The following is a 25,796-nucleotide window of genomic DNA, read 5'->3' on the forward strand; positions in this document are numbered from 1 at the left end:
CTCCTGGCTTCACCTGGCCCAGCCCTGGTTGTTGCGGCTTTTTGGAGTAGACGAAAAGTCGCTGACTTTAAAATGAAAAGAAAGTGACTCCTCATCTGTCTCGCAAACCGCTGCCCCATTGTGTTGGCAGCTCTCGGCCTGCTGCCTGAGGAGACAGAGTCCACAGCACTGTGACGTTGCCATGGTCACACCACCACCATGGGCCCCCGGGCACACCTCCCTGTGGCAGCTGTGTGGCTGCCCAGGCAAAGAAAGACCTGAACATTTATGGACAGGCAGGCCGCTCTTCTTCCCAGTGTCTCAGGGTACCCACAGGCCTGCTTTACCTTTTATGCCATATTTGCAGGGCAAGGAGACCCAAATAGGTCAGTTCTGAACTTTTCAACTTTGGTCCATGGACCTGCTGGCCAGCTGAGTCTAGGAGCCTTGAAACCCAAGACAGAGAGGGAAGCCAGGATGATGGTCCTCCGGGTTGGAGGAGCAAGTGCTGTGGCCCCAGGTGGGAGGAGTCAGGCAGAGCTGCTCAGCAGGTATGGGAGAGCACACGCTGGGAGAAGACCAGAAAACCAGCGTGCGTGGACGCCCGGAGAAAACGCCCAGCCTTTTTCTGTGGGAAAAGCCCTCCGAGCTGAGAACACTGGAGTGTGAGGTCGTGGAGCTGGGAACAGTCTGCACTATGGCCTCGTCTCCTGGTTGCAAGCTTCAGGTGAGGCTCAATGTCTCAATGGTGAAAGGTCTGGGTTGTTTTGTTTTCTCTTTTGCCTTCTAGAATACTGACTTCCTCCTGAGGTTGGCTCCTCTATGGCCCACAGTCAGTGTCCCTGAATCACACAGAGAGCCAGCTAAGCACTGGGGCATTGCCAATAAGAACATGGGGAGATGGACACTTGGACGCAGACACCGACACGTCTCCCGGAGGCCCCCCTGCAGGAATGAGCCTGCTGGCCTCTCAGATCCCTCCCAGAGCATCTCAAAACTAGACAGGATGCAGACTCGTCCAGTGCCCACTGGGCCAAGGGCAGTCGTGAAGGACCAGCAGGAGTTGGTGCTGGCAACAGCTTCAAGGGAGCCGAGGGGGAGGCAGCCTTTCCTGGGCTGCCCCTGCCTCATCCCATCCCACACCCACGGCCCTGATCCTCAGCAGCTGGGTTAACCTACTCCCCAGGACCCTCAGCAGCTGGGCTAGCCTGTTCCCTGGGCCTCTAACCACATGGGGCTGCGCTTTCAACTTCTTCTGCCCCACCGAGGTCCTTGTAAGAGCCAGAGAACCGCGGTCCTCGGGTGCTGATGACAATGGGATTTTCCAGGGCTGAAAGTGAACTGAGGGCAGCCTCCAGCTGTGACCACCACCAAGGAAACAAGGGTCAGAAGCACCCAAAGGGGGGCCTGGATGCCAGCGTTTGGTTTGCCTTCTGAGACCATGTAAGGGAGCGCTGCCTTTTCTCTCGGCTGTGTTTGAGCCCACAGCCCTCTCATTCTGCGCTCCTCTGTGCCTGAACACACCGTGCTTACAGCTAAACCAGCCTGTTGCTTCCTATCCCAACAGTAATTACAGCCCTCCCTCCCGGGGCGGTGGGAAAGCCAGGGAGTAAAGGAGGTGTGCCGGGACTCGGTCGGGTCTGAGAGCAGGCGCCCAGGGCAGAGGGAGCTGGGAGCCTGCCTTCCGGTTATACCCCTTTTCTTAGAGCCTGTGGAGGAAGGCTGCGACGATTTAGATGTGACTAACAACAATCTGAAAGCAACTATTTTGAATTTGGCTTTATTTAAATGTTACAGAAACCTGATTGGAGTTAAGTATGTTATTAAGCCCAGTAACAGTTTCTACAAAAATGCACACATAATGTCAGAATTCCTTAAAAGCGACAAATACCATATTTTTTGTTTTTACATAAAACATGCATTAATTATCAATGCCACATGTTGGCCAAAATCAGTCTCTGTAGGCAGAGACAGTCTGATACAAGTGATAAGAAAACTAGTTATGAAGAGATTTAAAAAAAAGTTTTCCAGCTAATGTAAAAGGAGCAGTACTTTCTGGAAAACAAGCCCTTGGCACTGGGTGACCACTGCTGCCCAGGAATGCTCAAGGCCAGGTCCTGACCTGCCCCAGGACAGAAGGAACTTCCTGAGAGCTGAATCCGACAGGGCCTGGGGTCAGCTTTCAGGGCACCATGGTGCACTAATAGTGCAGCTTTGCAGAACTAGTTCAGAATGTCCTCTGCCTGGGCACTGCCAGGCTGGAACCCTCACCAGACAGCGCTGGCTGGGGCGCTCCCACCACCGGTCATCAGAGGTTGAGCACCTGAAACCATGACTCACCATTTCTAGAAGGTGCTTTTTGCAGGACAAGCTGCCCTTGCTTAGGGACTACTGGATACCCTATCTATGCCTGTGGGACAAAAGGAACATCAACATGCCCACAGGGCCCCAGAGTGGCCTGGTATCAAAAGGCCTTGTTCCTGCAGAGGGATCAACTGCCCAAGCAGATGACCAAGGTCCTGCCACCTAAACCATGTGGCTGCATGGACTTCCTTGGGAGCAAATGGAAGCAGTGCCCACCCCTTCAGCGCGGGCACAGCGCACACACCCCTGCACACGGAGCCTCCACAGGGGGCCCATCACCAGGGAGCCCTGCAGCTTCAGGACACACACAGGCCTGAAACTTGTCCTGTCCCTGTGGCCTGGCCTGGAATCTTCCACAACAGGGCAGTCCTACCCTGCCCACTCACAGTAAACTTTTTCTTCAGCACAGAGAAAAACAATAATTTATTGGGATTCTAATAACATTTTTATAACAGAACAATATCAAAATAGGTCCATTTGTAATATATGCTTATGAATATCCCTGATAATATAAAGAAATCCAGAGGACTTCGTAAATCACCCACCCAGATCTCAAGGGGGACGTCGGTGATTGGCGAGATGGCACAGAGAGCCTGCAATCCCATGGGTGTTCTCTGCAAGTCCCTGAGCACTGCGCTGCTCCAAGCCTCACGTCCCAGGGCCAGGAGACTCGGAAGGGAGATGTCACTGTGACAAACACATGCTTCCTCAACCCGTCACCATCCCATCTCCCTGCTGTGACAGACGTCCGCTCCATCCTGCTGACTCCAGAGGTTGGGCCAAGATGGCTTCTAGGCTGTGACCACAGCTCAGAAAGCAGGGGTGTGGCTGAGGGAGAGACCAGGCCTGAGGAAGCGCTGACCCAAGGCACCGTGACTGCAGGGGTGAGGGGATCTTGAGGGGCTGGCTGACCGGAAGAGCACCTTCCGTGACCCTGAAGGAGGAGAGCCTGGCAGGCGATAGCCCCACAGCCAAGTACAGGCAGTCGGAGTTAAGGAATGAATCGTCACAACAGGAAACCAACTCACTTTCTCATAACCAAATCAAACATCCCACAACTTACAAGCAAGTGACCCTAGGGCTAGGAGGGCTACGGGCACAGGTCTAGGGGCCAAGCTGCAGTTAGTCGAAAAGGAACACTGGTTGGGACATGAGCTTAAACATGGCGGCCCCTGCAGAGGAGGAGGGGATGACAGCAAGGGACCAGACGTGATGGACGCTTCCTTTATTCGGGGAACACAAAGGGCGGTCAGCTGGCCTGCGCGGGACAGCATCGCCGGCATCTAGCTGCAGTAATACTGCATCCCATCCACTCTCCTTCTCTTCTTGGACTGAAATTCCTCAAAGAACTGCTGGATGTCCTCTCTCTTAACAACCTGTGGGAGAAAAGTGCAGTCAGAGCAGGGAGTGGCAATGTCCGAAGAGGCCAAGACACTGTTAATGAAAGCAACACTGCTCCACTGCCAACAGGTCCTGCCGGGAGAAAGCAGCCTCCTGAACACAGGGCACAACCGGGCGGCTGCTTCCCCGCGTGCCTGTGACCGTGGCACCCAGCACCCAGCCCAACACAGAGCTATCTGGAAAAGACCCGTTCAAATGCCAACGTATGGAGTCTCCACTCCAGAGGAAGTTGGGATGCCATCTCTGGGGTTCAGCCCGCAGAATGGCTGGAAGCCCAGGGCCTGCCTCCTTCCTGTTTCCCAAGGCCAAAGGAAAGCCAGCAGCAGCTGCCTGGTATGGAGAGCCTGGCAGGACCCGCTCCCGTGGCAGCGCCCTCGGGCTCTGCCAAAGCCCTTGGGGAACCAAGCCCGTGCCACTTTCAGACTGGAGCTTTCCTCTTCATCAACAGCACAAAATGTTTCAACAAAAACTGAATTTAAAAACCTCCCACTTTGCGTTCAAAATTGAAAACATTTGCTACATAAACAAAACTGAAAAAATACTACAGAAGCACTACTTGTAGTAAATCTACTTTATGCAATAAAAATGAGAATTCTATCCTCAGTTTTGCTGAAAAACTTATTTTTAACATTATAGCAAAGTGTTTATATTAGCAAAATAAAATATTAAAAATAAGAAAAAGTCTTTTTCCCTCCTGCCAGGAGACACCCCATCCCCAGGATCCCGACAGGAGCTGCCTTCCTCTTCCTTCTCTTCTTCACCTGCTCATTTCGCAAATCAAACTTCTTCTCTGTCCACAACCAATTCCCAGCTTTCTACTTCTTTCTTCTCTCTCTTTTTAAAGATTTACTTATTTTTATTGGAAGCCAAATTTACATAGTAGAGAAAGAAAAAGATTTTCCATCAACTGATTCGCTCCCCAAATGACCACAACAGCCAGAGCTGAGTCAATCTGAAGCCAAGAGCCAGGAGCTTCCTCTAGGTCTCCCACACAGCTGCAGGGTCCCAAGGCTTTGGGCCGTCCTCTGCTGCTTTTCCAGGCCACAACAGGGAGCTGGATGGGAAGTGGAGCAGCTAAGACACGAACTGGTGTCCATATGGGATCCCAGGCCTTACAAAGGGAAGATTATCCAATTGAGCCATTGTGCTAAAGCCCCCCAAGCTCCCAACATTCTGTTTGTATACTAAGGTTCAGGAACATTTTCCTTGTGCCTCACATGGGACCAAGGCCACGTGGCTCAATGAAGCCATCCACTAGATGGGCTCTCACATCTTCCAAGATTACCCTCAGACTCCCCTCAGTTGTATGTAGAAATTGGGACCAACTGCACCTCCAGATCCTGAGGACAGAGGCTTGGACCTTCTGCATGGAGGTCTGACTAAAATCCATGGGGGATGAGACGATGGCTGGGTGCGGGTGGGGTAGCGTGGTAGTGCCGGGGCTCACAGAGCCCATCCCGGCGGATGGTGGCCCCACCCTGCACACAGGGGTCAGCCTGGATGCTCCCCAGTTCTGAGGTGAACTTCCAGACTGAAGCTGGACAGGGAAAAGAGCAAGCCTCTCTACTTCGTCATGTCAGGCGGTGAGGGCAGGGGAACTGAGTGTGCAAATTTGTCATAAACCTTTCTCAGGAAATTAAACTAAAAAAAGAGGGCAAGCAGGCAGCATTGCGGCACAGCAGTTTAAGTCATCACCCCCTCCCCGAGCCCCAGGGCGAGCCACAGCAGCTCAAATTCTAACCCAGCTCCCTGCTACTGTGCCCAGGAAGGCAAGAGAGCATGGCCAGGAGTCTGGAGCCCAGCCACCTGCAGGGCAGACTGCAAGGGAGAGGGGGCCTGAAGCTCCTGGCTCCGGCTTTTGTGGCATTTTGGGAAGTAAACCAGCGGTTGCAAGGTCTCTCTCTTTCTCTGTAACTGCCCTCAAAGAAATCAGACAGAGAGAAGGGGGAAGACAGGTGGGAAGGAAAGAGCGAAGGAATAATGAAGGAAAAAGAAGGAAGGAGACAGGGACAGGCATTTGGCCCTGCAGTTTAGATTCCTGGGTCTTCCACATTTTTAAAGATTTATTTATTTTTACTGGAAAGTCAGATTTACAGAGTGAAGGAGAGACAGAAAGATCTTCCATTCACTGGTTCATTCCCCAAGCCTGGACCTTCTCCACTAACACGTCTAATGACTCAGTAGATCGTTTTATTTCAGAGGTCCCTAAGTCTCAAGATCTGGTGTGACAAACAGAACATTTACTGTTTTTGTAGATAATCTTAGACTACAAAGAGAAAAGTTAAATTATGTTTTGTGGCATAGTGGGTTAAGCTGCCACCTACAATGCCAACATGTTACATGGTTGTCAGTTCAAGTCCTACTGGCTCTATTTTTTTTTACCTGGTGCCACTACTTCTGATCCAGCTCCCTGCTAATATGCCTGGGAAAGCAGCAGAGGACGGCTCAAATGCTTGGGCCCCTGCCCACTGTGTGGGAGACCCAAAAGATTCTCCTGGGTTATGCCTAGCTCAGCCCTGGCCATGTGACCATTAGAAGAGAGAACCAACAGACAGAAGATCTTTCTCTCTTTGTCTCTCCTTAATTCTCCCTTTCAAATAAATAAATGTTAATAATAATAAATAAAACAGATTCTATTGTTCAGCCCGCAAAGATAAAGTTCTTTTGTCCTAACCTGTGGCGTGCAGAACCCACCAGCCAGGCCTGCTCTTCCCTGCCCGGCCTCCTGCTCACCCTCCCAGCACGCCCAGGGCTCACTCAGTGGGCCGGCTGCACGGTCACCCTCACGGATTGTCCCCAGCGTTCCCCTCTGTGGACTAGCAGCCCTCAGTCCTATGGCGCGGCTCTCTGCCTTTCTGTTCTGACCCAGGTTGGGAAAGATGCCCTAGGAGACCACTGATTTCTCTTCTGCCAAAACTGCTACAAGTCATTTCTGCAGTATTCTCAAATACTACAATTCAGTTAAACCTTCTTAAACTATCACAAAAAATAAGCAGCTTATGCAAAACTTACACTGCTATGATTACAATTCTTTAACTCAGGGCAGGCACTCAGTTAAAAGGCCCAATCAAGCACTGCTGAGTACAATTGAGTACAGCCGAGCACAGCAGAGCACAGCCGAGCTCAACCAAGCAGGCATGCAGGGCTGTGTCAGAATCCCCTAGTTCAGTATCAACTCCGGCTCCTGACACCAGCTTCTGGCCAATGCAGATCCTGGAGGGCGCAGTGACGGCTTAAGTGACCGGGTTCCTGCCACCCACACAGGAGACCTGAACTCAACTCTCAGCTTTAGGCTCTGGCCCTCAGCCCAGGCCCGCTCTCCTGGGCATCTGTGACAGCTTTAGTCTCTGGCCTTAGCCCAGGCCCGCTCTCCTGGGCATCTGTGACAGCTTTAGGCTCTGGCCTCAGCCCAGGCCCGCTCTCCTGGGCATCTGTGAACAACCAGATGGGAGTACTTGCTTTTGTGCTCCGTCTATTTAAAATTAATGAACTGAAGGGAGGGCACTGTGGCATAGTAAGTTAATCTGCTGACTGTGACCTCCACATCCCATTTCCGATCCAACACTGAAGCAACTGACTCAAGTCCTGGCTGCTTGACTTCCGATCCAGTTTCCTGCTCACACACTCCTAGGAGAGAACAGACAATGGCTCAAATGCCACCCACGGGAGACCCAGAGAAATCCTGGCTCCTGGATTCAGCCTGGCCGAGTCCTAGCTGTCGCAGACATTTGGGCATTTGGGCGTGGACTGTGGGTGGAAGACGCCTGTCTATGTGTATTTGAGAGGAAGAAAGGAGAGGAAAGAGAGATGCTCTATCTTTAAAGTGGAAGAAAATCAACGTTTTTTTTTTTCAAAACATTAAAAAAAATAAAATTTTTTAGCTCAACATACCGTGCCTTCATCAGCAAATCTCTTGAGATAGTCCTTAAGCTCGCTCTTCAAGTCGTTGTATTCTAAAACAAAACCACATGTGTATTTAGTATTTAAAAACTGAGACAACTCCTTTGCTTCTAAAGACCAACTATTTCCCCGCCACTGACATCTACGAGCATGGAACGCACTGTCAGGCAAAGCTGCACAAAACACGTCCCAGTTACTTACGCTCCTCTGAGCAGCCTTCATTTGGACTTCCGGGATCTTTTTTCTTCAAGCAAACAAAGAAACCCACAGAAAACACAACTATCCCTCACTCACTTAAATACTAGCGAAGATTTTTGTTGAAAGTTTCCTATTTCTATGCAATCTTAGCACTTGTAAAGGCCCTGGACCCACGGAATGTCAGCTGCGCAGTGTGTTAGGGAAGGCGTTTCTGAACACTACTTCCGGATGCACTCTCAAAGAGCTTTTACTCTAATAAATCAAAAAATTAATCAAAGTAACAAAAGAAATGGTCAGTGCCATTAAGAGGACAGGAATACAGTGGTGTCTGGGTGGAGAGCAGCTGGGCTGGGCGTGCCAGGAAGGACATGCAGCAGCTGACAACTAAGGCAGTTTTCCCCTCTGATGGTTCGCTGTGAACCAGTGGGACAGTCTCAAGAACTATCAAGATGACGGGATAGTTCAAGATTACAGGATCCCAAGCACATGTAAGGTGAGGATTTAGCTACTAGGCCAAAGCACCAGGACCAACCAGTAATATTTCTTGCACTTAAAAAAAGAAAAGAAAAAGAAACCATAGGCTCAGCATAATGGCTCAACAGGTTAATCCTCCCCTTGTAAGTACTGGCATCCCATATGGGCACCAGTTCATGTCCAAGCTGTTCCACTTCCCATTAAGTTCCCTGCTTGTGGCTTGGGAAAGCAGCAGAGGACAGCCCAAGTCCTTGGGACCCTGCAGCTGTGTGGAAGACTCGGGAGAAGCTGCTGGCTTCATTTTCACACACAAACAGCACTTACCACAAATAAGTTCCACCTGCTGCACTCTGTCCATGCTGCTCAGGGTGTCCATCAAGGGGTCACGCCGGTCGGCCGCCTGCTCCACCTTGCCCTTGTTTTCATAAGCCAGCACCGTGTCACATTCATCTGTCAGGAAGAGCACATCCAGCTCTCCATACATTTTCTTTAAGAGATAAAACCACATATCTCATTAGGAGTGCACATCCTCCTCAAGTGAACCTCGTGAGCAGAACTAAAAATGTAATGAGTTCTACTGAAAACAGCAGAGTTCTGCACAGTTCATTCTGTTTGTGCAAATCTATTCTAGAAATCTCTCAGCTTCCTAGCCGACACTATATGGTCTATATGGGCTGTATTCAAAAATCACTGATTTACTGTAACTTACAAACAATGTATGTTTTCAAGCCAACCCCACAGACACACAAAAAAACTGCCATTTTCCACTAAAATTAAAGTCAATTTAAAAATGACGTAACTCTTCATGTCTTCCACAAGCATTCAAACCGTAAGCACTGCTCCATCCATTCACTTGGTATAGACATTTTGAAGCTCTGCACACACGCCAATTCCACAAACACACCTTCAGGACACAAAACACGCTGACACCACAGCTCAGACCCTCACCGTGCACTCCGGGCAGGTGCACAGCTGGCTGCGCCAGTTTGGGGGCCAATAGGTGGCACTGTCCTTCTTCATAAACGGCTTAGCTTTCAGAGCCTCGAGTTTGCAGCCAGACTGTAGTTCTGTGTTGAGGCTTTGATTCTTAAGCACTTTCTGAAATGAAATTTTGAAACACTTATAAAGTGTCACAGCTTTACAGAGCAGAAATTTTATAAAGGGCTTTCTTTAGGCAAGAAGCAAGTGAAATCTTGAAGCTCCAGTGCTTTCAGAATTAGCTTTGCTGGCTTCTCCATCGTTACCTGAGGATGGGATTCAGAACTAGAAGTGGCACAGGGCTCTTCAATCTGCTCGGCGTTCCCTCCAGCGGTGGCCTCCTCTCTGAGGGCACTCGCCTGGTGCTCCCCATTCCCAGGTTTACTAACTTCCTGATCACCTGGTCCTTCAACATTCAGCACCAAGCCATCATCCTCAGCAGACGTTTTGGTTACTGCGGGTTCAACGAGAAACAAATAGACTTACACATCCTCCAATCTACGCAGACAACGAAATTCCTCATCCTGACTGAAAAATCTCTCGGAATCTAGAGAGGAAGCAAAGTCTGCAATATTGAGAAAGGAAATATCAATACCTTTTAGTTATGCCTGCATGATCCAATAATTCAAATAACTGATAAGTTCTCTGAATAATACCAATCACTTTGTAAGCATTTACATGTAAAAGGATGACGTATTGTATATGTTAGAGAAAACGCAAGAGGCAACCGGCAGTAAGAAAAATTACAAACACTGGTAAAAGCATCATTCTGGAAAAAAATAAGAACTAAAGGATGGCTGTGGAAACATACTGTGAAGCAGTAGGGAGCTCCAATTTGGATATGGCATCACATGGTAACAGGAAGGGCCCGTGTTGTGGCACAGCATCTCATATCCCATAACAGAGTGCCACCTGACATCGAGGCTGCTCCCCTTCAGATCCAGCTCCCTGCTAATGCTCCTGAGAAGACACTGCAGGATGGCCCAAGTCCTTGGGTCTCTGCCACCCACGTGGAGGAACAGGATGGAGTCCCTGGCTCATGCCTTCTGCCTGGGGCAGACCTGGCTATTGGAGTCATTTAGGGAGTGACCAGAAGATAGAAGATCTGTCTGTCCCTCTCCGTCACTCAGCCTTTCAAGTAAATAAATAAATGTTTTTAAAATGATGTAGCAGGGGCCCGGTGCTGTGGTCTAGTGGCTAAAGTCCTCACCTTGAACGCGCCAGAATCCCATATGGGCACCAGTTCTAATCCTGGCAGCTCCACTTCCCATCCAGCTCCCTGCTTGTGGCCTGGGAAAGCAATCAAGGACGGCCCAAAGCCTTGGGATCCTGCAGCTGTGTGGGAGACCTGGAAGAAACTCCTGGCTTCAGATCGGCACAGCACCAGCTGTTGCACTCACTTGGGGAGTGAATCATTGGATGGAAGATCTTCCTCTCTGTCTCTCCTCCTCTCTGTATATCTGACTTTGCAATGAAAATTTTAAAAATAAATAAATAAGTAAATCTTTTAAAAAAAATGATGTTGCAGGAAATGAAGCTATCTGCTTTATCGAAAGGAAGGAAATGAAAGCAGACAGGGAAAGATCAATTAAGAAACCCACTCAGTGAGACACACATATCCAGGTCCAGTGCCTGTGGCAAGCGCTGCACCTGGAAGATATGAACACGAGGGAGCACTAAGTTTAAGAGCTCTGAGGCAAAATCAAAGTGTGAGACAACTTCCTACTAACACTGCCCAGGAGGCAGCGGGCGAGGCTCCGGCACGGGGCTCTCTGCCGCCCACGTGGGAAGCCTGGAGATGCAGACTCCTACTAGCCTCATCCTGACCCAGCCCCGCTTTTCCTGGGAGTGAGCCACCAGGTGGACAGGATCTCTCCTTTGTCTCTCTCTTTGGTTTCATATACATAAAACAAGCAATTAAAGACAAACCTATGTGTCGGATAAGGTCTTAGGTATGGCTCTGCTGCTCCTGGCTTGAATGCTCAGTGGCCCCTAAAGGTGAGACACAGACCACAGCAGCAGATACTAAACTCAGCCACACGCACACTTAGCATCACTATGAATACACTGAATATTTAGGAAACCATTCAGTGCTGCCTAGTTGTTTCAATTCAACTTCTCAGTGTGAGAAAAAGTCTCACCACCTGTTACAGTTCAACGTTTGTGTCTCCCGGTTCGTGTGTGAAAACCTGACCTCCAACAGTCACAGTCCTTTAAAAGGTGACAGTCACAACTGCTCACCTCGTACTTGGGGTCACTGCCCTCATATGAACAGAAGAGGTCCCCTTGTGCCACAGGAGAATACACAGAAAGCTTGAGCTAGGAGACAGGGACCCTCACCAGGAAGTGCACTGTTGGGGCTTAGGCCCTGGACTCCCAGCCACCATAGCTACAGGCAGAACATTTCTCTGACTGATGGATTACGGAATGCTGTCAATAGTATTTTGGTTATAGCACCTTAAAGGGACTAAGAATCACCCCTCGATAGCATGTCTTACAAATAATCATAGTTTGTTTTAGATTTATCTTTCAAAGTCCAACTCATACTACTGCCTCCATTTTCTCTAGTTCTGGTCTCATCCATGCTTTGCACCACACCACTTAAGTACAAATTTGATGCTTTTACCAGTTAAGACTCCCCACCAATTTACAAACACACCGAGAAGGAACACATCCTTCAGGGTTTTCCGTATCTGAGTCCAACCAAAGCTAGGTGCAAAAAGTCTGGGTTAAACATCCGAATCTCACGATCCCTACCTGCCAACCGCGCAGCGTAAGCCCACAAGAAGGAGCAGCGCTCCATGCATGCCTGGCACACCATTTCCTGGAAATCTCCGCTCTCGGGAGGGATGGCTCCGAGGTGCTGCAAACACACAGAGCAAGCGTTCCATCAGGGTGCACAAAATACCCATGGTGTTACAAGCAAATACTGAAACTGTACCTGGATAGTATCCTTACTCTTAAAAGCCGAACTATAATATAACAATTCTCTTTTTGAGAAGACAGCAAGTTTTAAAGGTGAAAGTTCTTACCCTCCCGTGGAACCAGTCTTCACAGACCACACACTGGATCATCTCATCTGGAATCTAGCAGAGAAAGACAGTGTGTGTGTTAGCAACCGCACTGCCTGCTGGACACACCGTGAGCCCCCAGCCCGTGCAGCAGGCACGCAGGGCAGAGGCCTGCTCCACGTGAGCTTCTCTGAGAGGCCTACACTGCAGCAGGCACTTCACATGCAGTTATCAAAGCTCAAGTAGAAACCTAATACCTGCTTCTCACAAAATTTTAGGAGGTAAATAAGCATTTCTGTTTCAGACAGACCCAGCCCATAGCAGCAATGAGAGTATCTGTTAGGTGATAGCTTAGATTTAACCACCCACGTTGCCAAGCATTGCCAAGTCAGTGTCACAACTGCTGATTACAAGTAATCAATTTTTTCTCTAATTTTAATAAATTCAATAATTAAATATCGGCCCTAGGAAATTATGCACCAAAAGACTCAGACTAACTAGGGGATGAGATTTTCCTTTATTTTCACAACCTTTCCTGTCTGCTCATTAACATGTCAATGTTGTCCTTCCTATTCTTTTTGAAAAGTCAGTAACAGGGCCCAGCAAGGTAGCCTAGTAGCTAAAGTCCTTGCCTGTGTGTGTCAGGATCCCATATTGCCGCCAGTTGCTATCCTGGCTGCTCCACTTCCCTTCTAGCTCCTTGCTTATGGCCAGGGAGGGCAGTAGGGCACGGCCCAAAGCCTTGGGATCCTGCACCCACATGGGAGACCCAGAAGAAGCTCCTGGCTCCTGGCTCCTGGCTTCAGATCAGCTCAGCTCTGGCTGTTGCAGCCACTTGGGGAGTGAACCAGCGAATAGATCTTTCTCTGAATCTCCTTCCCTCTGTATATCTACCTTCCCAATAAAAATAAGCAACAACAACAAAAAGTCAGAGAGAGAAAAAGTGACAAAGTTAGAGAACTTTCACCCACTGCTTCAGTCCCCAAATGGCCAGCCTGAAGACTCTTCCAAGTCTCGCACATGGGCAGCAAGGGTCAAGCACTTGGATCACCTTTTGTTGCTATTCCCAGGCGATTATCAAGGAGCTGGAAGGAAACTGGAGCAGCTGGGACTCGAATCAGCACCTCCACGGAATGCCAGCATTGTAGACAGTGGGCTTTACCCACTCTGCCACAACACCAGCCCTCCTGTATCAGTATTGGTTAGAGTCCTGGCAGCTCCACTTCTGATCCAGTTTCCTGCTAATGTGCCTTGAAAACAGCAACAAACAGCCCAGGCACTTGGTTGCCAGCCCTCCTTTGGGCTCCTAGCTTTACTCCAGCCCAGTCCTAAGCTGATGTGGCCATTCAGGAAGTGAACTAAGAGAAAAAAGACCTCTGTCTTTTTTTCCTCTCTCTGCCATTTAGCTTTTCAGAAAAACAAATATTTTTTTAGAAGTTATAATTTAAAACATTCAGTTTTAAATTTTCACTTTTGATAATCCCAAAGGATATCTTTAGTTCACTCCTCTATGCAGTTGTTTCAAGAATTACAGTTGCAAAACAGTGAGAAAGCAAAGAGGAGGCCAGTGTGGCACAGCAAGTAAAGCTACCACCTGCAATGCCAGCATCCCACATGGGTGCAGGTTCGAGTCCCAGCTGCTCCACTTTTGATTCAGCTTCCTATTAAATGGCCTGGGAAAGCAGAAGGTGATGGCCCAGTGCTTGGGTCCCTGCATTTCCTGGGGAGTCCGAGGAAGCTCCCGTCTTTAGATCAGCCCAGCTCAGCTCTGGCTGTTACAGTCATTTGTGGAGTGCACCAATGGATAAAAGATCTCGTTCTCTCCCCTCTCTCACTGTAATTCTGACTTTGAAATAAACAAATACTGATACAGGAGGGCTGGTGTTGTGGCAGAGTGGTAAAGCCACTGCCTACAATGCTGGCATTCCGTGCAGGTGCTGATTCGAGTCCCAGCTGCTCCAGTTTCCTTCCAGCTCCTACCTATCTAGATATATATACGGATATATTTACCTATCAAAACACATGAACATACAGTGATCATGCCTGGGAAACAAGGGATACAGCAGCAAGAATCCACTTTAAAATCTGTGTGTTCTTCTAATTAAATACTCCATTTCTTCTTTTTTTTTTATGGAATTAATTGACATAGTATTGAGTAAACAATATGTTAAAAATAATGCAAGTTCAATTCTTCAAAACACCTGGGTTGAGACAGTATCAATGACAGGTTCAAAAAATAAACAATCAAGCAAAAATTACAGGTTAAATCAAGGCAAACATGTGGTATCTAACCTTTTGGGATTCGCTCATTTCCCTAAGCATTATTGTTTCCAGTTGGGTCCATTTAGCCACAAAGAACTGCATTTTGTTTTTTTTAATAGCTGAGTAGTATTCCATGGGTAGATGAACCAAAGCTTTCTTATCCAATCTTCTGCTGATGGGCATTTTGGTTGCTTCCATGTTTTTGCAATTACTGATTGTGCTGCTATGAACATAGGGATGCATGTTGGTTTGTCGTGAAACAGGTGTTTTGGATATATTCCTAGGAGTGCTATTGCTGGGTCATATGGTATGCAGATTTTGAGTTGTTTGAGTGTTCTCCAGACTGATTTCCATAAATGTTGTACCAACTTGCAGCTCCACCAGCAGTGGAGCAGGGTTCCCTTTTCCCCGCATCCTCGCCAACAAGTGTCGTTGGTGTTCTTGTTTATGTGGGCCAATCTTACTGGTGTTAGGTGGTACCTCATCGATGTCTTAATTTGGATTTCCCTTATTGCCAGGGAACTGGAGCATTTTTTCATATGTTTGTTTGCCATTTGGGCTTGTTCCTTTGTGAAATGTTTGCCCATTTCCCGAGCCCATTTCTTGAGTGGCTTGTTTGTTTTGGTTTTTTGGTTGTTTTGGAGTTCTTTGTATATTCTGGAGATTAGCCCACTATCTCCCACATAGTGCGCAAAGATCTTCTCCCATTCTGTGGGTTGCTTTTTTACTTTGCTGATTGTTTCCCTTGCTGTGCAGAAGCTTCTTAGTTTGATGAGGTCCCATTTGTTTATTCTGTTCTTAACTGCTATTGCTTTTGGCGTCCTTCTTAGAAAGTCAGGACCTTCCATTTCTTCTTTTTAAAATTTATTCCTTTTTATTGGAAAGGCAATTTTTTCAGATTTTTTTTGAAATTATTTTGATAATCTTAGTTGATTAGGGTACAAAGAGTCAAGGGGTACAGGAAAGTGGGTAAGACTGTTGCTTCCACACTATTATTGTTTTTTTTTTTTTTTTCTGTATCTGGGGTAAAGAGGGAGATAAAGGCAGAAGCTCCACCCAGTCTCCCACCCATCCCTGGTCCCTGATGTGGGGCATGCTCAGGGCCCTGCTCGAGTGGTTTTGGTAATTCATCAGTTCTGAATTGCTGCCAATCTCACCATTCTAAGCACAATGAAATTGCTGCAGAATCCACTGGCTGACATAGAACACCTTAGTCTTCATTTGCCCAGATCTTCACTGCCAACACATGACTGGGGTAGATGATTGATTTGTTCTGTCCTCCATCCTCTGTTGTGGTACCAGGTGTCCTCTGCAGGTTCTGATGGACTGCCATATCCTCCACGAGCACCTGGGTATGCTGTCCACTGCTCTGTCTGAGCCTCTCAGGAGGCTCAGCTTTGACACTTGCACTCCATGGTCAGACGATAGAACCTGCACTTGTCTTCATGGTTGGGGTTCTGAGTCCGGCAGTTCGATTGAGGAGATCCCCAAAGAAACTTTGTCTGAGGTAATCCCAGACCAGATTCTTGTGTGTGTTTGCCTCACACAAACCAGTGGGAGCTGCAGCCTAGTCAGAGCGACCCGCAATAACTCCCACTAGGCCTGCACCCTGCCCTGGGGCCTATGCTTATCAGTATGTACCACAGATTAGTCCAGTCTGTCCCACATCCCATTCAGCTCTCCTACACGTCAATGGGCACTGAAGCCTAGTTCAACCCAACCAGGCCCACTCTCTAGCCTACACTAGTTGGTGCCATTCTGTCCAGCCAGGTCTGCCCCAGTTCTGGTTTTCATGCTCTCCAGTGTGAGTGATAACCCAAGATGGAAGTGCCTACTATTTCCCTCCTGGGCCCACTCCCAGATCATGCACTCTCCAGGTGGTTCTGCAGTTTAACTTGACAGAATTAGCCCCCGGTGCCAGCATCTGCCAGCTGAGGAAAGGCAAATTTAGAGAAGGCAAGACAGAGAAAGATCTTACACCCACTAGTTCACTCCCCAAATGGCCACAAATCAAGTCAGGTCTGTACATTCCATTTCTTTCCTTTCAAAGAGGCAAGAAATTGAAGCTTTCTTAGAAAATGTGTGTGTGGTGGGAGAAAGGAGGCACCATAACTCAGTTGACTACCACTCCCCTCGCACGCACCAGGATCCCATGTGGGCGCTGCTTCGTGTCCTGGCTGCTCTACTTCCCATCCAGCTCCTTACTTGTGGCCTGGGAAAGTAGCAGATGATAGCCCAAAGTCTTGGGACCCTGCATCCGTATGGGAGACCTGGAAGAGGCTCTGATCTCCTGGCTTCAGATTGGCTCAGCTCCTGCCATTGAGTCCATTTGGGGAGTGACACAGTGGATGGAAAATATTCCTCTGTCTTACTCCTCTTTGTAAATCTTTCTAATAAAAATGAATAAATCTTAAAAGTGTTTTGGAAATGGTGCAGCAGGTAGGCAGGAATGTTAGAGAGAACAGGCATTTTGGCCCTAGGAAAGTTCCCTCTAGCATTTCATTTCTATGATGAAGGAATGGGTATAGTTGAACTCTGTAGCAGTTACAGATCCAATCCAGATGTATTAGAGATAAATCTAGACCCCTTCCACATTCCCAAAACTCCTCCTGAAAAGCGTCAGAGGACAAGATGAGACAAGAGGCTGAGAAATCAAAGCTGTGAGAGAACACAGTTCCGGGGTTTATTCTCCAATTCGCTTACCTCATCTTCAGGGTCAGGATAAGGTCTCTTGCAAGTGCAGTACAATCCAAAAAAGTTGTCATTGTACTTATTGCCAGAATTTACTTTTGCTTTATCCTAAAAGATACCAATTTCAATATGCAGTATGTCAAAATTTCAATTAGAGCTTCATATATCACAAAATGCAAACATTCAATAAAGTTCTGCATTAAAATTCTCTGACATAAGGTGGTTTCTTCAACTTTCAGAGTATGGAGGGAAGAAAAGTCGCTCTTTCTAACCGGACACCTTTTCCAGGACAGAAAATAAATAAAACATACTTCTTACACCTTTTTTGTGGCTACTGTGGGAAACCCAATATATTTTTAAATAAAACAGAGATGAAACTTAATTATGAACATTGATTTATCAACCTATGTGCACTGTCAATGGCCTAGAATTCCAAAGTACTTCTTTAGGCCAGTTGTGATAAGCAAGGCTGCCAGCTTACCTACCAGGAGGCAAAAAGAAGCAAAGAAATGTCCAAAGCCAATTGCAAAGGAGGGGAAAGCATGAGTTTCAGCAATGATGAGAGAAACGGAACATTCCTACATGGACCCATAACTTCTATTAGCCAAAAAGCAATAGAAAAAAAAAGTCCTGAGTGCACCTTGTCCACTTTCATGATTACAACAGACCATTTGTTTTAAAGCTTCAGAGAGAGAGCACGCAAGCATAGAGGGAACTGCTGTTGGGGTGCCGCATGGAGGGTTTGCACCCCAAAGCGAAGGCCTGACTAGAATGCCAGGTGCGCCAGCTTCCTGTTGATGAGCACGCTTGGAGACGCCAGGGATGGCTCAAGTACCAGATCCTGTTGCCCACATGGCAGCAGGGCTAGACTGGGCTCAACACTCCCGGCTCCGGTTCGACCCAGTATCAGCTGTTGGCAGGACTTGGGGAGTGAACCTCTAGTTGGAACATCGCTGCCCGTCTGTCTCTCTGCCTTTCAAATAAAAATGCACGAACAGAGCAAAAGCTTCCGTGTGCGCACAACCACCATGAACAGACCTGATTCCAAAGAACATTGTCATTCAAAGCCTCTCCTGTTAATGACAATCCCTATGGTAGGCTCTGAGCGGGTTCTGCAGTTTACCCAACAAAACAAGAGAGAGCATTTTTGCAAAAAAGAAGCATAGAAATATCTTTTCTGAAAAATATTTGTCTAGTATCAGTTTAATTTCTTTAAATGTCTATAGTCTCAGTGCTTACTTACAGGAAATAATTTGCATTCCAAATTTTTAAATTTGCTGTTTCCGCAATCACAACGAAAATTTCTGGGGAGGAAAAAAAAGACACAATTTTATTTTTCCTTAAATTCTAACGAAGTACTTTTTAAAACTCAAATTATAACCTCTTTGTTTTCTGACTCATTTCTAAGATTTAAAAAGTGGTTTTGCTTGCTCTTCATTTAGCCAATTTGGAATGTCTCCAAATATAAAACAATAAGGCATTTTAGAACTCTGTAAAATATGCGTAAGACAAACATCGTTACCACAGATACACAAAATGCTGACAGACAAGTTGTGGTGGTTACAGCACATACTAGAATTATATTTTAAAAGCTCCTAAAACCATGTGTATATTTTATTACACTAAACAACTAAATTAAATTTCACTAGTGCACAATTTCTTTGAACGGCAGCACAAGGTTAAGGACAGAGTGCAGCCGGGAGACTCTAAGCATGTGGAAAGCATTCGTCACGATCTCTACACCTTTTTGTGTACAGTTCGAAGAGCTTATGACTCCCATGACACTCGTAACTGCAGGCGAGGCAAATTCCTGCTGGTTCTTCTCCCTCTGGGGTGCAGGTACTGCAAGCATACAGAGCTTGTCGCTTCACCGAGCCCTAGAAGCAACAAAAGAGCAAATGAATTAATGACTTGGTCTATTTACTTAACACCTGTATCAAGATCTGAGAGAGAGTGAAAATCACACAGTCTGTGGTTAACAGGTTCCTTTAAAAATCACTGTGGTGACTAAGATAGTCTATACAGGAATATTGAGACATACTCTATATTTCATCCAATTTTTTCTTAAAAGTCAGAAGAAGTTTTAAACTTGTCCATCACGTGAATGAGTTGGTCTGCAGACTTATTTTAACAATGAAAATTTCAAAGGCCCGGTACAGTAGCTTAGTGGCTGAAGTCCTTGTCTTGCATGTGCCAGGATTCCATATCGGACACTGGTTCATATCCCAGCTGCCCCACTTCCCCTCCAGCTCCCTGTTTATGGCCTGGGAAAGCAAGAGAAGATGGTCCAAAGCCTTGGGACCTTGCACCCATGTGGGAGACCCGAAGAAGCTCCTGGATTGTGGCTTCAGAATGCTCTGGTTGTTGCGGTCACTTGGGGAGTGAACCAGTGGATGGAAGATCTTTCTCTCTGTTTCTCTGTAAATCTGCCCTTCCAATAAAAAATAAATAAACCTTTTTTTACATGGAAGTCTAAGTAATATCTTACTTTCAGGTTTGAAAAATGATTATAATTCCACCAAAGAGAAAAATCAATGCATAAAAAAAGAAAGAAAATCCTTTTATTAGGAGATGCGTGTTGAGACAGAGATGTAGGATTCTGATGTCCATAACTTATTTGAAGTTGTGCAAAGCAGAAAGCAAAGGAGAAATAAGGCAAGTGCAGCTCAGCGTCACAAAGGGAGCACAGGGTAAGACACCACATGGGACACTCTGATCCCCTATCAGAGTGCCAGCTGGACTCTGGCTTCCTGCTAGTGAGCCTGGCAAAGCAACAGACGGTGGCACAAGTGGCTTGAGTCTCTGCTGCCTAAACAGGCGGCTCAAATAAAGCTTTGGGCTCCTGCCTTCAGCCTGGCCCATCAGGGTTTGTTCCAGCTTTCTGGGGAGATTTGTCCCATGTATCTCTCATATAAACAAATCTTTCATTTAAAGAAAAAAAAAAATAGTTCCAAAGCAAAAAGCTAAAGTAAAAGCATACAAAACTTGTAGACATCTCCACAACGGAGGCCCACATTGTGGCATAACAAGAATAGGCATCCCATGTGGATGCCAGTTCGAGTCCTGGCTGCTCCAGCTCCAATCCAGCTTCCTGCTAATGCACCAGGGAATGCAGAGAATGGCCCAAGTGCATGGGGGCCTACTCTTATTTCAGAGATATGGATGAAGCTCCTGGCTGCACCCCACCCTTGTGGCCTTGTGGGGAGTGAGCCAGTAGATGGAAGGTCTGTCTGTAACTCTTTTTTAGTTTTTGAGTTTTTTTTTTTAAATGGCAGATTTATAAAAAGGTGAGAAAAATCTTCCATATACTGGTTCACTCCTCAAATGGCCTAAACAGCTGGAGCTGAGCCGAGCTGATCTGAAGCCAGGAGCTTCTTCTGGGTTTCCCACACCTGTGCAGGGTCCCAAAGCTTTGGGCCCGTCCTCCACTGCTTTCCCAGGCCACAAGCAGGGAGCTGGATGGGAAGTGGAGCAGCCGGGACAGAACTGGCTCCCACAGGGGATGTCAGTACTGTGAGGTGGAGAATGAGCCTGCAAAGCCACCATACTGGCCCTCTCTGCTTTTCAAATAATAAATTAATATTTTTTAAAAGGCCAATAAAATCTCCATAATGGCTTAATTCTACTCTGGGGAGGGAGGTGGGGAGGGTCAGTATTTCCTTGGATGTCGGCTGAGACTTGATCCCAGAGCCACAATGTGGGGACTCCCGTGCTCACTTTACACAGCACTTGTGCAAATGGGCCTTTGGTTTTACAATAAAAGGGAAAAGATGAATTTGTTCAACGAAGCTCACTTTATTTCCAAAATAGCTCACGAAGAGGCTTAAGCCTTTAATTTTTTCCAGTTATTTCTAGCGATGACCAAAGGTTTAAATCCCAGGCAACATCTGGGACTGCGTCCGGGCAGCCGGGCTTTCTCACTTATCTAACCGCCGGGCAGGGTCAGCTCGGCAGGGTCAGCAGTGACCGGCGGCATTATGATCACAGTCCATGCCACGAAACGCCCGACCCTCATCACGTTCCCCGTGTGCCACCCATTCTAGGCCCTCGTCCGTTTTTCTCCCTACCCACCCTCCTCCATGTTCGTACCTAGAAATATTTAGGATGAGTCACTCCACCGAGAACATCACGCCCCCTCCTGCCCTCGTCATAAGCCCTTCCCAATGTCCAAGAGACCCTCCCCCATCCCCGCCTCTTCACTTATCCTCCCTGGCCTGAACCACCTGCTGTCCCGGTTCTGGTCTCCTTCCACTCCCCAAGCCCCCCGACGAGGGGAAGAATGTAGGTGGACGTGGTCCTGGCTTCATCCATCCCCCGTAACCCTCCCCGAGGAGGGGCAGGTGGACGCGGTCCGGACTTCATTCCGCCCCAAACACCACCTAGTAGCACCTATACCTCTCCAAAGCCGCCCGTCCCTTACTCCGGGAGCGCTCTCTCGTCCAACCCTACAACAAATACCCTCGGGAGGGGGAAAAACGAGGACAAAGACGTGGGGGTGAGCGAGGCCACCGGGCCGGGGGAGGGTTCTATGGGAAATCAGCCGGGGGGGGGGGGGGGACAGAGCATCGGTTTCGTGGGGCCAAGGCCGGGGAGTCCTGGGGAAATCGGACACGGACTGAGGGAGGCGGGGAGGTCCCTGCTGGAAACGGACTGAGGAGGAAGGAGGCAGCCGGGCCGAGAGAAACGGCCGCCTCGGCTCACCCCAAGGGAGAGCGCAGAGCCTGCAGGGACGAGGAGAGGCCGGCCGGGAAGACCGGGTTCCGCCGGAGCCGGAGGGGGCAGGGGAAGCCCGGGCCACGCGCCCACCTGCGAGTAGGAGCACTTCTCCGAGTCGCTGCCGCCCAGGACGGCGCACGCCTCGTTCTCCAACTCCTCGTCCTCCTCGAGCACGTCGACCAGCGACACCACGGGCTCCAGCTCCGCCTGCTGCCCGGCGGCCCCGTCAGCTCCGGCCATCCTCAACTGTCAGCCGCCCCGCAGCTCGGGCTCGGCGGAGGCGGGAAAAGCGGCCGCGAGAGGCGGGGCCGGAGGAGGCGGGGCCTCCGCGCCAGGAGCCAATCCCGACAAAGGATCCGCGAGCGGGGAAGGGGAAGGAAGTCGCTCGTTCCCGTTAGGCCGTCTGCGCTGGCCCGCGGGCTGGTTTCCTCTTCCGGGGCGCGCTGCTCTGTGGCGCGCTCTTGAAGCGCCGTGGTCGCTATGGAGCTGGTGGCCGAGTACGTCGGGGAGGACGGGCAGCCGCGGAGGCTGCAGGTGCCCTGCGCCGACGCCGACGCCCTCGAGGGCCTGCTGGTCGGCGTGGCGCGCATGAAGGAGCTGGTCACCGAGCTCCTGGGCCCGCCGGGGCCGCGGGAGGCACAGGACCAGCCGGCGGAGGGTGACGACGAGGCCTCGGACGGTGAGCTGTGAGGAGGTGTGGCTCGAGGGCGAAGAAGGGGGGCCTTGGGAGGGGACCCCCGCGCTGTGGCCGGCGGGGCGGAGAAGGGGCGCCTTGGGAGGGGACCCCCGCGCTGTGGCCGGCGGGGCGGAGAAGGGGCGCCTTGGGAGGGGACCCTCACCTGAGCCCTGTCGCCTGGACTGCTGGCTCCCAGGCGCGTTGGCGTCCTTTGGAAACGCTTTTTTTGTTTTGTTTTGTTTCTGTCACCAATAAAAATCCGCGAGTCTTAGCTCCCAAGGATTCTTTCTCCCAGTCTTGGGGAGATGACAGTTTCAAAACAGAAACGTGTTTCGCTTCGTGGATTTAAAAGAGAAAAATACTCGTGTCCTGAATACAAAATTCACGAGGTGCGTGTTGACCAGACTCAAACACGTTGTTTAGCAGCGTTAAAACAATCTACAGGACTTAGTGCATTTCCCTGGTTTACGATAATACTAATACGGGACATGAAGATAACATATAGGTTGGCAGTCATCAAAAATAAACATTCAGTCGTTGTCTAGATCCGAAGGAGATGGGAAATGTTGTATGTGATTGGTGGGAATGTGAGATGGTGTTCCCGCTTCCCGTGAAGTTCCTGCAGAAAAGGTGCAGGTATTCACAGCCAAGTCCATCACCTCGAGTGGGTTTACGCCCCCACAGCGTTGAGTGAACCAAGCAATCAGCCAGCACGGAACGTGCGGGAAGCAAGGAGAATCCGTCAGTCCGCAGATGGCAAGCCATGGCCTGTGGTGGCGGCTGGGGGCGAGGGAGACCCAGTGCAGATGGGTTCCAGGCTTCTTTTGGGGGTGATGGAAACTGTTGTAGAATCAGGTAGCAGCACTGGTTGCACAAGCTGCTAAACCCGCCGACCTACGCACCTTCAAGAGTAAATTTCTCATGGTAAATGATTTAAAGCTCTTCCAACAGTGATTGTAAGTGCTGGGAATTGCATTTCTTTCCAATTTAAAGTATGCATGGTTTTATTCATCCTTAGAGCGGTCTCTATCCGCCGTCTTAGCTGTCAGTACTTCTTTCAACCACTGATCATAATGTCGTACAACAAATGTTTATTTTAAAAGGTGGTGATGAAGATGGTGCAGAAGATGAAAATCACGTTGGTAACAGAGCTAGTGCAGGCGGACCCTCTGCAAAACGGCCCAAACTGTCGTCATCCTCACCCTGACAGTAGCTTTGTGACATTTTAGAAACTGCTTTTGTGTCCATTATCATGACTGATATTTTAAAAAGATGTGGGCTCTGGTTGGAAAAAGTGTTTGTTTTCCAGGATAGATTTGCCAAAGAGAAAACTGCTTCTATTGAAGAAAGATAAAATAGGTTGTTTAGAAATGAAGTTCGTTTTCACAAGTGTGAAATCCAGGTCATGGAAATAAAATAGAAACTAAAGTGAAGCTGTTGAAATTCAATAGACTACTTACTAGTGTATAGAAATCCTCTAGGTTGCCAGTTGAACTTTTGTTTCCTGTTTTTAAAACCATCGTTAGGTTGGGATACCTGCACCTTTTAGCTTCTGTTGTAAAAAGTGCAGGTCATGATTCCTGAACAGTAGCATTGTAAGGAACTGGCCTGAGCCAAATGGTGAAAATTGGCTGTTAGCTGGTTTACTGTCAGCTGTTTAGAAGAAACAGAAGGGATAGAATACTGAAGAGAAAGAAGAGTCCTTGACAGAAAACGATGAAAATCTTGAATTCACACGTGCACCCAGTGTCCAGCCACCCAGAGGTGCTAGATGGTTTCGACGTTGCACCTGTGCCCCGTGTCCAGCCACCCAGAGGTGACCCATTCATTCAATGGCCTCGACGTTGCACCTGTGCCCCATGTCCAGCCACCCAGAAGTGACCCATTCATTCAGTGGCCTCGACGTTACACCTGTGTCCCGTGTCCAGCCACCCGGAGGTGACCCATTCATTTAGTGCCCTCGACGTTACACCTGTGCCCCGTGTCCAGCCACCCAGAGGTGGCCCACTCATTTGATGGCATGGACTGCTGTTTTTGAGAGGCTGAAGGCGTGTGGTTTCAATACTCTGATGTGTTACACCTACAAATACAAGTAAAAGGCCTTAAGTAAACAAGCTAAGTTGGTAATAACATGGATATTTCCTTTTTCCTGTAGCCATGCTTTACTTTTCTTAAGAAATTATTAAATCCCTTTATATATATATAAAACAAAAATACATGTGAGTGTGTATTCTTTTCTGCTTGAAAGGGGGACTGGGGCGTTTTTGTTCACTAGGCATCTTCCTGGAGTAATGTACATAGCTAAAATGCAAAGAAATCAAATAGCATATGCCTAAGAATGTGAATACTGGGCCCAGCGTAGTAGAGAGGTAGCTAAAGTCCTCACCTTGCATGCGCCGGGATCCTATGTGAGCACTGGCTCATGTCCCAGTATCCCCATTTCCCATCCTGCTCCCTGCTTGTGGCCTGGGAAAGCAGTCGAGGATGGCCCAAAGCCTTGGGAGCCTGCACCCACGTGGGAGACCTGGAAGAGACTTTGGGATGCTGGCTTTGGATCGGCTAAGCTTTGGCTGTTGTGGTCACTTGAGGAGTAAACCAGTGGAGGAATGATCTTCCTCTCTCTTACTGTGTATATCTGACTTTCCAGTGAAAATAAATCTTGGCATGATGGCAGCTAAAGTCCTCACCTTACACACGCCGGGATCCCATATGGGCGCTGGTTCTAATCCCAACAGCTCCACTTCCCATCCAGCTCCCTGCTTGTGGCCTGGGAAAGCAGTCGAGGACAGCCAATGCTTTGGGATCCTGCACAGGTGTGAGAGACCTGGAGGAAGTTCCTGGCTCCTATCTTCGGATTGGCGCAGCACTGGTTGTTGCGCCCATTCGGGGATTGAATCATCAGACGGAGGATCTTCCTCTCTATCTCTCCTCCTCTCTGTATATCTGACTTTGTAATAAAAATAAATAAATCTTTTAAAAAGGATTTTTTAAGTAAAGCTTTTAAAAATGTAAAAAGATTTATTTTGTTTATTTGTAAGAGTTCTGGGCTGGGATAAGGTGTGTCTCCCCCAAATGGCTGACGTGGCCAGGTGACAGCCAAGACACTGAGACTGACCATGTTCCCTGCGGAGGTGGCACCATCTTTT

General features: G+C 48.4%; 2 protein-coding genes across 3 annotated transcripts; one reads left to right on the forward strand and one right to left on the reverse strand.

Moving 5' to 3' along the window:
- Positions 1-1,743: 1,743 nt before the first annotated feature.
- UBR7 (ubiquitin protein ligase E3 component n-recognin 7) lies at positions 1,744-22,237 on the reverse strand. The gene is made up of 11 exons (XM_040975125.1): positions 22,065-22,237; positions 19,002-19,135; positions 18,502-18,562; positions 17,271-17,366; positions 12,327-12,380; positions 12,052-12,157; positions 9,561-9,748; positions 9,265-9,414; positions 8,641-8,803; positions 7,636-7,697; positions 1,744-3,719 (listed from the first exon to the last, which is right to left on the reverse strand). Exons 1-11 carry the CDS (start codon positions 22,212-22,214, stop codon positions 3,627-3,629), a joined length of 1,257 nt encoding a protein of 418 aa, XP_040831059.1. The 5' UTR covers positions 22,215-22,237; the 3' UTR covers positions 1,744-3,626.
- A 194-nt stretch (positions 22,238-22,431) lies between these two features.
- On the forward strand, positions 22,432-24,849 carry GON7 (GON7 subunit of KEOPS complex). 2 transcript variants are annotated; one of them, XR_005883323.1, is made up of 3 exons: positions 22,432-22,653; positions 23,754-24,414; positions 24,467-24,849. XR_005883323.1 is itself a non-coding variant. In XM_040975126.1 (2 exons), the coding sequence occupies exons 1-2, from the start codon at positions 22,455-22,457 to the stop codon at positions 23,855-23,857; spliced, it is 303 nt and encodes a 100-aa protein (XP_040831060.1). In that variant the 5' UTR covers positions 22,432-22,454; the 3' UTR covers positions 23,858-24,849. The 2 variants fall into 2 exon arrangements, 1 of the variants encoding a protein (XP_040831060.1); XM_040975126.1 differs by having other exon boundaries at positions 23,754-24,849.
- Positions 24,850-25,796: the final 947 nt, after the last annotated feature.

Source organism: Ochotona curzoniae, unplaced genomic scaffold, assembly GCF_017591425.1.
Source record: "Ochotona curzoniae isolate NIBS_2020 unplaced genomic scaffold, NIBS_Ocur_1.0 contig_2688, whole genome shotgun sequence".
NCBI lineage: Eukaryota > Metazoa > Chordata > Mammalia > Lagomorpha > Ochotonidae > Ochotona > Ochotona curzoniae.

Excerpts from the sequence above, each read along its gene's own strand:
- UBR7 (XM_040975125.1), bottom strand. The coding sequence starts at position 22,214 with ATGGCCGGAGCTGACGGGGCCGCCGGGCAGCAGGCGGAGCTGGAGCCC. Across the intron at positions 19,136-22,064 it reads AGAAGTGCTCCTACTCGCAG|GGCTCGGTGAAGCGACAAGC; the intron begins GTGGGCGCGTGG and ends TGTTGCTTCTAG. Across the intron at positions 9,415-9,560 it reads GTTCTGAATCCCATCCTCAG|AAAGTGCTTAAGAATCAAAG; the intron begins GTAACGATGGAG and ends ATTTCATTTCAG.
- GON7 (XM_040975126.1), top strand. The coding sequence starts at position 22,455 with ATGGAGCTGGTGGCCGAGTACGTCGGGGAGGACGGGCAGCCGCGGAGG. Across the intron at positions 22,654-23,753 it reads TGACGACGAGGCCTCGGACG|GTGGTGATGAAGATGGTGCA; the intron begins GTGAGCTGTGAG and ends TTATTTTAAAAG.